The following is a 15,133-nucleotide window of genomic DNA, read 5'->3' as shown; positions in this document are numbered from 1 at the left end:
AGCCCAGCCCTGGTAGGGGCGGGTGCAGGAGGCAACCAATCAATGTGTCTCTCTCACATTGATATTTCTCTCTATTTTCCCTCTCTCTTCCACTCTCTCTAAAAAATCAATGGGAAGCCCTGACCGGTGTGGCTCAGTGGATAGAGCGTCGGCCTGCGGACTGAAGGGTCCCAGGTTCGATTCCGGTCAAGGGCATGTACCTTGGTTGCGGGCACATCCCCAGTAGGGGGTGTGCAGGAGGCAGCTGATGGATGTTTCTCTCTCATCGATGTTTCTAACTCTCTATCCCTCTCCCTTCCTCTCTGTAAAAAATCAATAAAATATATTTTTAAAAATATATAATTAAAAAAAATAAAAATAAAATAAAAAATCAATGGGAAAATATCCTCAGGTGAGGATTAGAGAGAGAAAGAAAGAATGCAAAACATTGCTTAAAAGACTGTGAAAATAAAATAATTAAATTAGATAAGTTATGCTCAAAGAATTAAATAGCTAGCTTCTAACTCAATATTACTCATGGCATTTAAGTGATCAAGAAAATACTCTGAAAATTACTGAAGAGATTAATTAAACATCTTTCTCCTTTAAAGTCAAAATTACAATATATAACCCAACAAATCTAAGTTTAAGGACAAATGAACTTACCTTAGCACAATGAAGATCCTTATGTTTCTTCAATAATTTATCTGCTTGTTGAATTGCCATTTTATTATTACCATTATCAAGATAATCTATAAAAACAGAAATTATGATAGTTTATTCCTTCAACAACAAATATGAAAAATGGATAGGCTGGTATCAAATATTTCAGAAAGTATAATAATTCCATATTAAAAGCATCGCGGGGAGAAACCAAGATGGCAGCATAGGTGAACACCTAAACTGCTGCCTCGCACAACAATTTCAAAACTACAGCTAAAAGACAGAACGGACATAATCCAAAACCACAGGAAAGCTGGCTGAGTGGAAATTCTACAACTAGAAGGAAAGAGAGGGGCACACAGAGACTCAGAGAAGCTGCAAAAGACTGAGGTACGGAGACACACGCGCAGAGAGGACGGGCGGCTGAGTGCCTGGCTAGCTTTCCCTAGCGGGAGAGAGATGGAAGCTCCCAACTGCACTGAACCCCAGTTCCAACTGCACTGAACCCCAGTTCCAGGCGAGACCCTGGGGCCCCAGACTCATACGGGGGGAGTCTGGACTGTCGGGAAAAGAGAGGAGCGCACGGAAATTCAGGGGAGCCGCGAAAGGCAGAGATCTGGAGACGCACGCGCGAGAGTGCGCAGAGAGGATTGACTGCTGAGTGTGCCGCTGGCTTTCTCTAGCGGGGAAAGACGGAAGCTCCCAACTGCGCTGAACTCCAGTTCCAGGCGAGAATCTGGGAATCCAGATTCATTGGGGGAGAAACTGGACTGTCTGGCAGCAGGCGAAACTCGAGGGCGGCTTTCTCCCAGAGGTGCTTGCAGCGATTACCGAGGGACACTGAGACCCAGGGGCCTCATAGGGCAGGGCTGACGGGAAGCCAAAGCTGTCTACTCAGCCCTGAGACTCTGCCCCATCCAAGCTGAGCACAGAGGCTTTTGCAATTTTGCAAGTCTTGTCTCATAAGGCTGTCTCCAGCACCAAAAATCTCCCAGTGTAGACACAGCTGATCCTCACAGCCAATTGGCCTGGAGGTCAATTCCTCCCAGTGATACCAACAACAATCAAGACTTAACTACAGCCAAAACCGGTTTGGCTCAGTAGATAGAGCATCGGCCTGCGGACTGAAAGGTCCCGGGTTCGATTCCGGTCAAGGGCATGTAACTTGGTTGCGGGCACATCCCCAGTAGGATGTGTGCAGGAGGCAGCTGATTGATGTTTCTCTCTCATCGATGTTTCTAACTCTCTATCCCTCTCCTTTCTTCTCTGTAAAAAATCAATAAAATATATTTAAAAAAAAAAAGACTTAACTACAACAAGGCTGTACACACAGTCCACAAAGGGGTGCACCAAGAGTGTCCACCTCAGGTAACTGGGGAGGCTGAGGCACTGGGCCAAATAGGACACCTAGCACACAAAGCTACTCTACCAACTCAGGGAAGCAACGAAAATGCGGAGACAAAGAAACAGATCACAAACGAAAGAACTGGAGGAAAGCAAACGACTGGACAGAGTTCAAAACCACGGTTATAAGGTTTTTCAAGAATTTCCTAGAAAAGGTCAATAAATTTAGCGAGACCCTCGAGGATATGAAAAAGGACCAACTAGAAATTAAACATACACTGACTGAAATAAAAAATATTATACAGAGACCCAACAACAGACTAGAGGACTGCAAGAATCAAGTCAAAGATTTGAAATACAAAGAAGCAAAAAATACTCAGCCAGAAAAGCAAAAAGAAAAAAGAATCCAAAAATTTGAAGACAGTGTAAGGAGCCTCTGGGACAACTTCAAGCGTACCAACATCCGAATTATGGGGGTCCCAGAAGAAGAGAGAAAGCAAGATACTGAAAACCTATTTGAAGAAATAATGACTGAAAACTTCCCCCACCTGGTGAAAGAAATAGACTTACAAGTCCAGGAAGCGCACAGAACCCCAAACAAAAGGAATCCAAAGAGGACCACACCAAGACACATCATAATTAAAATGCCAAGAGCAAAAGACAAAGAGAGAATCTTGAAAGCAGCAAGAGAAAAACAGTTAATTACCTACAAGGGAGCACCTATACGACTGTCAGCTGATTTCTCAACAGAAACTATGCAGGCCAGATGGGAGTGACAAGAAATATTCAAAGTGATGAATAGCAAGAACCTACAACCAAGATTACTCTACCCAGCAAAGCTATCATTCAGAATTGAAGATCAGATAAAGAGCTTCACAGATAAGAAAAAGCTAAAGGAGTTCATCAACACCAAACCAGTATTATACGAAATGCTGAAAGGTACTCTTTAAGAAGAGGAAGAAGAAGAAAAAGGTAAAGATAAAAATTATGAACTACAAATACATATCTATCAACAAGTGAATCTAAAAATCAAGTGAATAAAAAATCTGATGAACAGAATAAACTGGTGAATATAATAGAATCAGGGGCATAGAAAGGGAGTGGACTGACAATTCTCAGGGGGAAAGGGGTGGGGGGGGGGTGCGGGAAGAGACTGGACAAAAATCTTACACCTATAGATGAGGACAGTGGGGGGGAGGTAAGGGCAGAGGGTGGGGTGGGAATCGGGTGGAGGGGAGCTATGGGGGGGCGGGGGAAAAGAGGAGCAATTGTAATAATCTGAACAATAAAGATTTATTAAATTAAAAAATAAATAAAAAATAAAAGCATCATGGAAAAACATACACACACACATCATGGAGCTCTGGCCGGGTAGCTCAGTTGGTTAGAGCTGCATCCCCATATGCCAAGGTTGTGGGATCGATCCTTGGTCAAGGCACATACAAGGATCAACCAATGGCCCTGGCAGGTATGGTTCAGTTGGTTGAGCATCATCCCCTGCACCGAGAGGTCACCATTCAGGACATATGCCAAGGTTTCGGGCATGATCCCCAGTGGGGAGGCATGCAGGAGGCAACCAACTGATATTTCTCTCTCTCCCTTTCCCTTCCTCTCTCTCTAAAGCCAATAAAAAAAAAAAAAAATCATAGAGCTCATTTTCACTCTAAATGACTAGGATGTTCCAAAATACCACTTTATATCCCTACAGCCATCTCTCATCCAAAAGCACTATAATCAGTTATATTAGTCCTTAATGAAGATTCAAAACATATTTATATGATAGATGACATTAATTATATTTTTACCAATGATAAACAGGTTTAGTCACCCAAAAATTAAAAATGTTTTTTAAAAAAGAATCCTTTCTAGTATCCAAGTTTTAAATTTACCAAATAGACAATGTTCCTTCAATAAAATGTTTAATAAGTACTTACTTTACCACAAAGTATAATTCTGAGTTAGAAAATAAGAGAAAGTTTTACCTATGGGAAGTGGGGGGAAATGGAAGAGATAAAGTCCAATAATATCAGGAGTGGGCAAGGATGCAGGAAGAAAAGCACTTTCAAATACTGTTTGAAACTGAAACTAGCAATGACTTTGAAGAACAACTGACATCTAGGTTCCATAAGCTATGTATCCATTCCTAATCTTAAGGAATATGGGGACCTATTATAAAATTGTGCTAAGGGGAAAAGAGCAATCTGTTATCATTCAAAAGTCTAACAAAAGCTAAGTTTATTTCCAGATGAGAACTACAAGAAAATGAGAGGTATTTTAAATGGGAAATGGTGGTAGCTGTCAATTCTAAGTATAGAATGACTAAACATAGGCCAACCACAACCTACTATACTAATTTCAGGTCCCTCTTTGCATATCAAGGTCCCATATCAGCATAGAGGCAGAGGATGAGGCAAAGATAACTCAAAATAACCTATTTTGCAACAATGAGAGAGCAACAGCAACTCTCATTCATTGCTGGTGGGAATGCAAACTGGTACAGCCACTTTGAAAGACAGTTTGGTGGTTTATTTAAAAACTAAACATACTCTTCCCATATGATCCAAAAATTGTGCTCCTTAGTATCTACCCAAATGAGCTGAAAACTTATTTCCACATAAAAACCTGAACAGAAATGTTTATAGCAGCTTTATTCATAATTGTTAAAACTTAGAAGCAACCAAGATGACCTTCAATAGGCTAATGGATAAACAAACAGTGGTACATCCATATGATGGAATATTACTTGGCAATAAAAAAAAAAGGAGCTATCAAGTCACATAAAAAACATAAATGCATATTGCTAAGTGAAAAAAGCCAATCTGGCCTTGGCCAGGTAGCTCAGTTGGTTGGACTATTGTCCCAATACACTGGGGTTGCAGGTTCAATTACCAGTAGAAGGCACATAAAATAATCAACCAATAAATGCATAAATAAGTGAAACAACAAATTGGTGTTTCTCTCTCTTTCTCTCAAATTGATAAATAAAAATTTTAAAGTCCAATCTATAAAAGCTATAAAGGCCACATACTATATAATTCCAACTATGTGACATTCTAGAAAAGGCAAAAATTATACAATGAGTGGTTGCCAGGGACTGAAAGAGGAATGAATATGTGGAGCACAGGGGATATTTAAGGCAGTGACACTGTTCTGTATGATACTGTGATGATGGATACATGTCATCATACATTTGCCAAAACCCATAAAATGTACAACACAAAGAATGAACCATAGCCCAGCTGGCGTGGCTCAGTGGTTGAGTGTCAATCTATGAACCAAGAGGTCACGGTTCGATTCCCGGTCAGGCACATGCCCGGGTTGTGGGTTTGATTCCCAGTACGGGGGCATGCAGGAGGCAGCCAATCAATTATTCTCTCTCATCATTAATGTTTTTCTCTCTCTTTCTCTCTTCCTTCCTCTCTGAAATATCCTATATAATAAAACCCTAAGATGCAAATCGACCGAACAGCAGAACAGCTGACAGAACGACCAGTCGCTATGATGTGCACTGACCACCAAGGGGCAGACGCTCAACACAGGAGCTGTCCCTGGTAGTCAATGCGCTCCCACAGGGGGAGCACCCCTTAGTCAGAAGCTGGATCAAGGCTGGCGAGCATAGCAGTGGTGGTGGGAGCCTCTCCCGCCTCTGCTGCAGGCGGGCAGTAAGGAGCAAGGAGTCCCGGACTGCAAGAGCCCCAGACTGTGAGAGGGATGTCTGACTGCCGGCTATCCCCCGAGGGGTCCCAGACTGCAAGAGGGCACAGGCCAGACTGAGGGACCACCCCACACACCCCCTCATCCCCCCCCCCCCAGTGCATGAATTTTATGCACTGGGCCTCTAGTATATATATAAAAGAATGAACCATAATGTAAAATAGTAAACCATATACTTTAATTATTAATAAGCCATTGACTCGGCTACTTTAACAAATATACCACGCTAATACAAGATTTTAATAACAGAAGAAAGGAGTAGAGGGGAGGAGAGTGGGGAAATATAGGAACTCTCTACTTTCTGCTTATTTTTCTGTAAACCTAAAACTGCTCTAAAAAATAGTTTATTAATACAAAATAAATTTAATAATAAATAATAAATTTAAAAATAATAAAAGCATAGATTCACTTCCAGAGAAGGAAAATGAGAAATGTTATAAGTGGGATATAGGGTGGTAGTTGTCAATTCTAAATATAGAAATATAACTGAACACAAAGCAGTTCTTAATTACCACTACTAGTTCCTCACTGTTCATCAAATCAGGTCCCAAATCAGCATAGGGATAGAGAAGGCATAGACAACTCAAAATAATCTATGGTCCTGGTGGCCTAGAGTGCTCCAAAAAACAGAAATAGACTATCGTTTTACCTAATGGTTTCAATTTTTCTCCAATAAATACATTACTAATACTTTTGACAGCCATATAAATACATGAGTTTCACCTATTTAGTGCTCAATGCACTTAATATTGATGAGCATCAATAATGCTAGGTAAGAAGATTAAAAAGAAGCCTTACTCGGGAGGAAATCACAATGTAAGAAAAAAAGGTCAAAAAGAGTCTTATTGTGAATGGAATCACAACCTATAAAGGAAGATCAAAGACTTAATAGTCAGGTAGAGAGATTGGAGAATCAAAGAACTCTAAAAGCATACAATCTTGGCCTGAATACCCAGATATGTAATACCAGTTTTCTTAAATCCTTAGCTCAGCTAATAAGCCTTCATTTGTCCTTTACAAAATATGACAGAGATACTTCAGCTCAATAAATGACAGTTCTTCCTAAATACTTGATGCTGACCTCATGCTGAGTCAGTTCTAAGTTACTCCTGTCTCAGTCCTAAAAGATTCCAGGTTTACAGAACATATCCTGAAGCTTTCTCAAAGAGTAGACATCTTTGATGAGACGCCATATCTGAGATCTGCCCATAAATGGATCAAGCCAGAGTCAGGACTATAAGGACACTGAACTTTTCCCTCTATCATTGACAAGGCTCTGAAATTGCTGTCCCTACCTGCCCTTGCCCTCTCCTCTGGAAATAGTTTCTACTGCCCTCTGCTGAAGGGGTAGGGCTGGATGACCATGTCTAGACCATGTAATTGTAGCCCAATGGGATGGACATTTGACCCAAGCTGGATAAATCAGGTTTCTTCCTGATAATCTGAAACTGCAGCACTGAAAGCTGGAGTCAGAATGCTCTGGGGAAAGCTAAAGCTCATTTGGAAAGCAATAAATATGAGTCTGAGATTACCAGTAGCAGCTCAGGAATTTCTGTTTTTGAAGGAGCCTTAGTTAGAGATGCAAGTTAGTTGATGGGGAGTGAAGAAAAGGAGTTCTCTCTTGATTCTTCATTCACATAACATTTATAAAAGAATAAAAAAATTCGCCCTCACTGGTTTGGCTCGGTGGATAGAGCGTCGACTTGTGGACTGAAGGGTCTCTGGTTTGATTCCGGTCAAGGGCACATGCCCAGGTTTCAGGCTCGATCCCCAGTAGAGGGGCATGCAGGAGGCAGCTGACCAATGAATCTCATCATTGATGTTTCTATCTCTCTCTCCCTCTCCCTTTGTCTCTGAAAACAATAAAAATACATTTAAAATATTTTTTTAAAAAGAATTAAAAATTTTCAATTATCTTTATCAAAAAATCTGGGGAGGGGAAAGGCAGCACTGATTGTAAGCTCTAGTCACAGCTTGGTATGGCCACAGAGCCAACATGCTGGGCCCTGGGTAAATTAATAAGCAGCGAAAAAATAAAAATAAAAAACAGCCTGAAGAACCAAGCAGAGAAAAGAATAGACACACATATAGAAGCAGACATGAGCATCTGAAAAAGAAGCTTCAGATCCTAACAGCTTTCCAGTTTCCATGAGACCCTGAATCACTACATTCCTGCCCTGGGCTCCCACAAGGGTTTATGGCAACCCCCCTTTACCTGAGTTGGTATCAGTGGGTTTCTGTTCCTTGCACCTGAAAGTTTTAACTAAGACACTCCAGCACATTTAGCCTGCTGTCAGGCTCCCTTTTCCTGGATGCCTCTCTTAGGGAGGTTGTTGAATCTTTTGGGAAAAGTTTATTTTCATTTTACATTACTGACTCTAGAATATAAATTATGTACCCCTTGGAGAAAACAGGCCAATAAATATAATATGTAAGTCTTTTTTTTTTTTTTTTTTAGTAAATCTTTTTAAAACTAACTTAAGGGTAACTGTGATTTGACCATAGAGATTGGTGGTGTTCCCTTAATAACAAGAGTAAACCAAAATCAGCCCTATATGGTTTGGTTCAGTGGCTAGAGCATCGGCCTGCGGACTGGAGGGTCCTGGGTTCTATTCCGGTCAGGGGCACATGCCCGGGTTGCAGGCTCGATCCCCAGTAGGGGTCATGCAGGAGACAATCAGTGACTCTCATCATTGATGTTTCTATCTCTCTCTCCCTCTCCCTTCCTCTCCGAAATCAATAAAAATATATTTAAAAAAAAAAAGAGTAAACCAAAATCAGCCATACACAAATCATGCAGGGGAAACAGTAAGATGATAGATCAGTTAAAGCAATGTTTTCCAAAGCATAGGTACCAACACAACTGAAATCTTTTTAGGTGGTCCTTGCAGACAGCACTAGATAATACAATGAGAAAGTTGATTTCTGTTCTAATATTTCCTTTATATTAAGGAGATAGTCTCAGTCTGGTGTCAGCCTGCTACTTCTTTAATACTTGCTAATGTCTTTTGTTCACAAGGAAGGAACAGGTCTTAGATTCAGTTCCACAAGTATCAGGCTCCAGTTAAGACTTTTAGTTCTGTTTTTGTTTACATTGTACTTTTTTTTTTTTTCTTTTTTTGGTTAATCCTCAGCTGAGGATACTTTTCCATTGATTTTTAGGGAGAATGGAAGAGAAAGGGAAAGGCAGAGAGGAATATCGATGTGAGAGAAACACATCAATTAGTTGCTTCCTGCCTGAGCCCTGACCAGGGGAGGAGCCTGCAACCAAGGTATGTGTCCTTGATTGGAATCGAACCTGGGACCCTTTGGTCCACGCTCTATCCACCAAGCCAAACCAGCTAGGGCTCATGTACTTATTTTTATGGCTTTGTTGTCTCAGGGCAAGTGACAGGTTTCCCATTAATGGCAATGGTTTAGATTTTTTTTTAAATAAATTTAAGTTAAAAAATCTATTTAGTGAAAAATATTACATAAATAATAATACAGATATAGATAATACTATAATAAAGCTAAAATAATCAAATAAGGTAAAAGAATGATAGAAATTTGGGAAACATTGTGTCAAGTCATTGGTAACAGACTATCAAATTGAGTGAGCAAGCCACTTTCCTCGGTAACACTTCCAACAGAAGCTCCTCTTCCGTGCAGATACAGACAGACAGCTGCAGGACCTGACACATGCTGCTTACTGTCTACTTGCCCTGAAGAGGCCCTAGGAATAATTTGTCCAATCCTACTTAGGGATACTGACAGTAGGAAAGGGATCAGTCTTGCAAATAAAAAAGGAAAGGCTTTAAGTTCTATGTTCTTGCAGCTGCCGTGAAAGTTTCCAGAGCAACTGAAATGACAACCTGCAGAGTTTCCACTTCCTACAAGAGCTTCAGAGACTAATAAAGACATTGCTCCAATTTAGAAAAAGACTGAATACAAAATAGCTCCATAGTTAAATTACAATGTCCTTTGCTTAAAAATCCTAAGTGTTTATGAATAGGATCCTAGCTTTTACCAAGAATACAAATGGTAGGTGAAACATACTTTCAGTCAACAAGCCTTTAATTAAATGTGCAAGATGAGGAGGGGGATGTTGAATTTCAAAAATAAATAATGCCTCCTAATTGATCATCTCACACCCTACATTTGCCCCCCATTTAAGTTATTTCTCCACACAGTATTCAGAGCTATCTTTAAAATAAATTTCCAAATCCTTAGATCCTCACATGGTACAAGCTTCTTTTATACACTCACTCTCTCCATGCTTTTCTATCTGGAAAAATGTCCTAACTCACCAAAGAAGTGATTATCAATCAAGAAACACAGCTGGTAGCCGAAACCGGTTTGGCTCGGTGGATAGAGCGTCAGCCTGCGGACTGAAAGGTCCCAGGTTCAATTCCGGTCAAGGGCACGTACCTTGGTTGCGGGCACATCCCCAGTGGGAGGTGTGCAGGAGGCAGCTGATCGATGTTTCTCTCTCATTGATGTTTCTGACTCTCTATCCCTCTCCCTTCCTCTCTGTAAAAAATCAATGGAATGTATTTAAAAAAAAAAAAAAAGAAAGAAACACAGCTGGTAAATATGTTACACCTGATCCAGACTACAGGAAGACTGCAAACTAGTAAAACAGTTTAGAACAAAGATCTTGTACCAGAAAAGTAAAAGAGAAAGAATCCTAAAAACTGGGAATATTTTCTCTTTCACATTTCTCTGTTTCTATTTTGTAATTGCTGACCCAGCAATTCCTATATTCAGACCATCAATCCTACCACTCCCTTCCCCCTAACCACTAAAGACATTGTAAAACTACTAATAATGGTAGAAGAAAGCCCTGGTGCCCACCAAGTCATACCAGAGTACAAAATCGGTTGTGAACCACATAGCACATGAGAATCATTTTAGCAAAAGGAGAATGAATAATAAAGCAGGTGTTCTAGTAAGGCCATGGGTGATTTTCAAAAACCAAAAATGCAATACCCAAACTTGCCAATTTATGAGTAATAAGATGCATCCTAAAGATGTTTCAACTAATCGCATTTATGCAGAGAAAAACTATTATAAACATAGATACTGAAAATAGAATGTAAACTCCCCACATCTCATCCCACCACAATTTCACAATTATTCACCCTTACAGCCCTGTCCACTTCTACCCCAAACAATATTCAGCAAGAGCTGAAGAGAGTTCAACAGTTGTAAAATCCTAAATCCTTGGCAATACAAATGCTATACAAAGATAGTGATGTTGCTGAATCTGAAATCTATAAAGGGCTGGACTCTCCTGTGAGAATGCCTTCGTTCAAATCCCAGCTCTGAGTAAAGCTAATCTCTGGCCTTCAGTTCATAACCACAATAATCTTACCTACCTAGTAGGATAGCACACAAATAAGCACTCAATGCTGACAGCCCTTGAACTTTTGGATGGTGGGCAAGCACCACCTTGAGTGAGCTTGTTCATCTGTCCGCTAATGAAATGTCTGAATTCAAGGAATGATAGTGGTTTGGGGTACTAATGGATTTAAACACAAAAGCAGGGGCTGTAGGTCAAAAGTCAACAACAGTCTGCACCCTTTCTTTTCCTATTCCTATCAGTTTATATAAATCGCCTTGGAATTCCTAAAAAGCCTCTTCTAATCTTCTTCCCACATAACTGTAACAAATGCTACTAATTTTATCTTCACTTTTAAGAATATGACATGTCACTTCTGGTTAACATATCCTGATGTTTATCAAAGTGAAATGGACAAGGTTTTTCTTCTTGGACAGCTCAAAACACTATTAATTCTAAATAACTTATGGGGCACCAAAGGCATTTTCTTTGGTCCTCAAGAACAATTGTGGAAATCCAATTATTCTTAAAAATATTGAATCTTGCTTTTGGGGGAAGACTTTCACTGTGCGTTCGCATCATTTGCCTTCACTCAACATTCCAAATAACTTGATTTGGGAGAGAAGAGGCTTTAGTTTGGCAATTAACAATGCTTCTGGTTCCTTTAATTGGCAAGGAGTTGCTAAAGTGAGTGATAATACTATTTTTGGAAGATAACTGCCCTTTAGAGAACAGGGGGACAGGAGACGGGGAGAGAAATGCAAATTCTCAGACACATAGCCCCAGATCTGTCTTAAGAACTGGTAGAGTAACAGAATGTTCCACTGGCAAGATGGCCCCATTGAAACTTATAAGGAATTGCAGAAGGCTGAGATGGGCAGGTTTATTAAGACAGTATGGTCTTGAACCTGAGAGACCAGAGACCCTTTCAGAATGCCTATGAGGTGGAAAACTGTCACAATGAAACTAAGATGTTACTTGGCCTTTTTCATCATTCTCAAAGTGTGTTTTCTAACTACATAACTGAATGAACAGAAAATAGAAGCCCATGAAAACCTACATGTCTTTTATTAAAGACAGCCATTTCTAATGTATTATAATAACTTATGAATTACAATAACGATGACTATATACCAAAAAAGTGTTGAATCTTTTTAGTTAAAAAATATAAAAGCAGCCACTGCACAGAACTGTAATGAGCCACTTACTGCAAACCCTGGATTCAGTTCTTGCCCTCAATCACCCTTGTATATTTCATCCTTGCCCTCTGAAAATTTATACTGGAGGGCTTGAGAGGATGCAGCCCTGGGGAAGTGAAAATCAGAGTCCTGTCTTTGCCACTCACACCACCTGTGTGACCTGTGGCAAGTCAGTATCTTCAGCTCAAAGTGAGGTGGTTTCTAGCACAATGGTTACGAGGGTGAGCATGGGAACATCCACAGGGTTCAGGTCCTAGCTCCACCAAATGTTAGCTGTATGACTTCAGACATATTAGCACATCAGTAAAGCCCAATTTCCTCATTTATTAAAAAAAAAAAAAGGGGGGGGTGGGTGGAAAAAAAAACTACCCACCTCATAAGAGTGTGTGAAGATTAAATAAGATAACCCATATAAAAAGCCAAGGGCAGTGACTGACATAATTAGTAGTCTACACACATTAGCTATTATTACTTATCTCACAGGATTGTTTTTGGAATCAAATGAGATGTGAGAGTAAAGCATCATACAAATTACAAAAATAAAAGCAAAACCAATTGTGCCAGAAACATTGTTACCCCATCCCCCAAAAAGTTAAATGATCTCGGCCATTCGGAGAAGCCTCCATTTAGTAACATCCACGCTAAAAACACGGTCTGATTTTGCAAAAACCACTGACCTTGAAGCCTTCTTCACCATTAACTGAGATAGGCCAAGACCATACAACCATCTAAGGAAAGGAAATACAAAAGGGACTATTGCCCAATTACAGAACATCTCCGTTATTGAAAAGGTGTTTCTCCCTGACTCAAACCTGTGACTTTTCACAACTGGGGTGGCAGGATGACATCAAGGTCTTAAAGCCTGTGGGCTGAGGTAGGCGGTAAGGATGGAGGGGATCCACCTAGCGCGCGAAGGCAAGCTGCAGAGAAAACCAGCAAGGCTGCAGAAAGGAAATGCCCTTGCAGCAGCCCTGCAAGACCCTCCATCGTGAACTACCAGTCTCTTCGCCGCTATTTTGGGCCCAAGACACCCCCCCACCCCAAACCCCCTCGCCGCCCACGTGTGCCCAGAGCAGCTGTTTCTCCACCAAAGACCTCGCAATTGGGAACCTCGAATCAGGCCTGTTCTGATTCGATCTGGGTGACCTTGTGTCAGACCCTTCCCCTCTTTGGACCTCTTTCTCCATGTACACCCAGCACAGCTAGTTAGACAACCCCCTAGGCCTGGTTCCCGCAATTAAAAAATCTTTAGTGAGGAATATTCCCTCAGCTTCCACCTGCGGGGAGATCTCGGGACTCCCTTGTGTGGCCCTAACAGAGGCAGCCTACGGGCAGCGCAGGTCTCAGCGAGAGGAAGTGTCTCCGCTCTGCCGACCCGCCGCTGCCCCGACCGAGCCGCTGCCACCTCAGGGCTCAGGAAGGCCCGCGGGCGCCTACGCGAGGCCCGTGGCTGCGGCCTAGAGGCCCGCGCGGCCCGCCCCCGGCGCCCGCGGGCCCCGCTCCCGGAGTCTCAGCGCCCCTTCTGGGCCTTTGCCCCGGTCTCGGTATCCCTCGGCAGCCCTCGGCGCTTCCGGGCGGCGACCAGGCTGGCCACAGCACTCACCGTAAATGGGCCGGAGGCGCCTGTCGTTAGGGTCCTGCACATGGCCCCGTGTCGCCATGATGACAAGCGCAGAACCACAGTGCGCACGCGCGGGGCAGGCCTCCAGGAAGGGGCTGTTAAAGGGCCAGTGCTGATCTCGCTTGTCTATCGCGATGGGTTGCGACCAAACGCACCTGCGCGGAAAGCGCTGATACCTCGCACCCCTGTTTGAAGAATTGCCTGTTCAATAGAAACGTTCTCTCCTTTTTGACGGTGGAATCAACCTAGCTAGCAGAGGCGGCTGTTGCTGTTGAAATCCCTTCCGAGTCACCTACTGGGGCGTGAGGACAGGAGGGGAGAAACTCTTGGTGAAAGTTAGGGCTCAGCCGCTCCTGCTTATCCTATTTATCCTCTATGCTGAAGGACCAGTTAGACTTGTCTTTGATTAATTGTTGAGGAACCAGGAAATCCTCTGGGAGAATGAGTTCCAGACCCCTTCACCCCTTTCTCGGGGTTCAGCCAACTAAGAAGCATCTTAGATGAATAGTAATCCAGTCAATTATACTTCAATAAAGCTGGAGAGAAAAAGTAACTCAGCCAGTATGCATTGCAAGCACTTTAAATATATTATCTCTTTAATACTCATAAAAACCCTCGTATCTTCCTAGGAGGTAGATATTATTATCTTCCTTTTTTTTTTATCAGTGGGTTTATTCATACATATAGTTATTGAGTCCCTGTTATGTGGCATGCTCTGTTGTAGGCACGAAGGATACATCAATAAACAAATAGTCAATCTTTTCTGGAGTTTTACTTATAATGGGGAAGACAGACAATTAAATGAGTAAAATAGATGTACAGGTGGGCAAAAGTAGCTTTACAATTGTGAGTACGCGAGTTAATAAGGCTATTGTGATAATCACAAACTGCATGTCTCCTCTCTCTCTCTCTACCTCTCCCTTTCTCTCTCAAATCAATTTTAAAAAACACTTTTTTTTTCTTTAAAGAAAGAATAATGAAGGTCAGGAGCCTCAGGTAAGCTGACCCCAGGATCACTTGGAGATGGATGTGGCCAGGTATGACCAGGCTCAGGTTGAGCTTGCAAAAGGGAGAGGAGGGAGGAGACCAGGCTCAGGTTGGGTTAAGAGGAACAATACTTGTTCATCGTTGGGGCAAATGAAAGAGCCAGTGAGTCACCTGAGTTTCAAAAGTTTCCCAGAATGGAAAAATACAGCACCTACAAGGGGGCCGAAGGGGGCTCCTGGCCAGGATTGTGGTTACTCAGCTAGGTTCTTAGGTTACCTTTGTTGGTCTGGCCCCCTGAGGAAT

The 15,133-nt window shown here is 41.8% G+C and overlaps 1 protein-coding gene across 1 annotated transcript in view; it reads right to left on the bottom strand.

Annotated features, from left to right (window-relative positions):
* Positions 1–13,914, bottom strand: part of NAA25 (N-alpha-acetyltransferase 25, NatB auxiliary subunit) — a 63,213-nt gene extending 49,299 nt beyond the window's left edge. Inside the window, exons 1-2 of the mRNA XM_080649517.1 lie at positions 13,826–13,914; positions 646–731 (exon numbers count right to left, since the gene is read on the bottom strand). Of these exons, the coding sequence (XP_080505643.1) occupies positions 646–731; positions 13,826–13,883 (144 nt within the window). The 5' untranslated portion in view covers positions 13,884–13,914. The remainder of the gene's footprint in view (positions 1–645; positions 732–13,825) is intronic.
* Between the last annotated feature and the right edge of the window lie 1,219 nt (positions 13,915–15,133).

Source organism: Plecotus auritus (assembly GCF_963455305.1).
Source record: "Plecotus auritus genome assembly, chromosome: 13".
Taxonomy (NCBI): domain Eukaryota; kingdom Metazoa; phylum Chordata; class Mammalia; order Chiroptera; family Vespertilionidae; genus Plecotus; species Plecotus auritus.
Note: the sequence above shows the minus strand (reverse complement) of the source record. Positions and strands in the feature narration are given on the sequence as shown.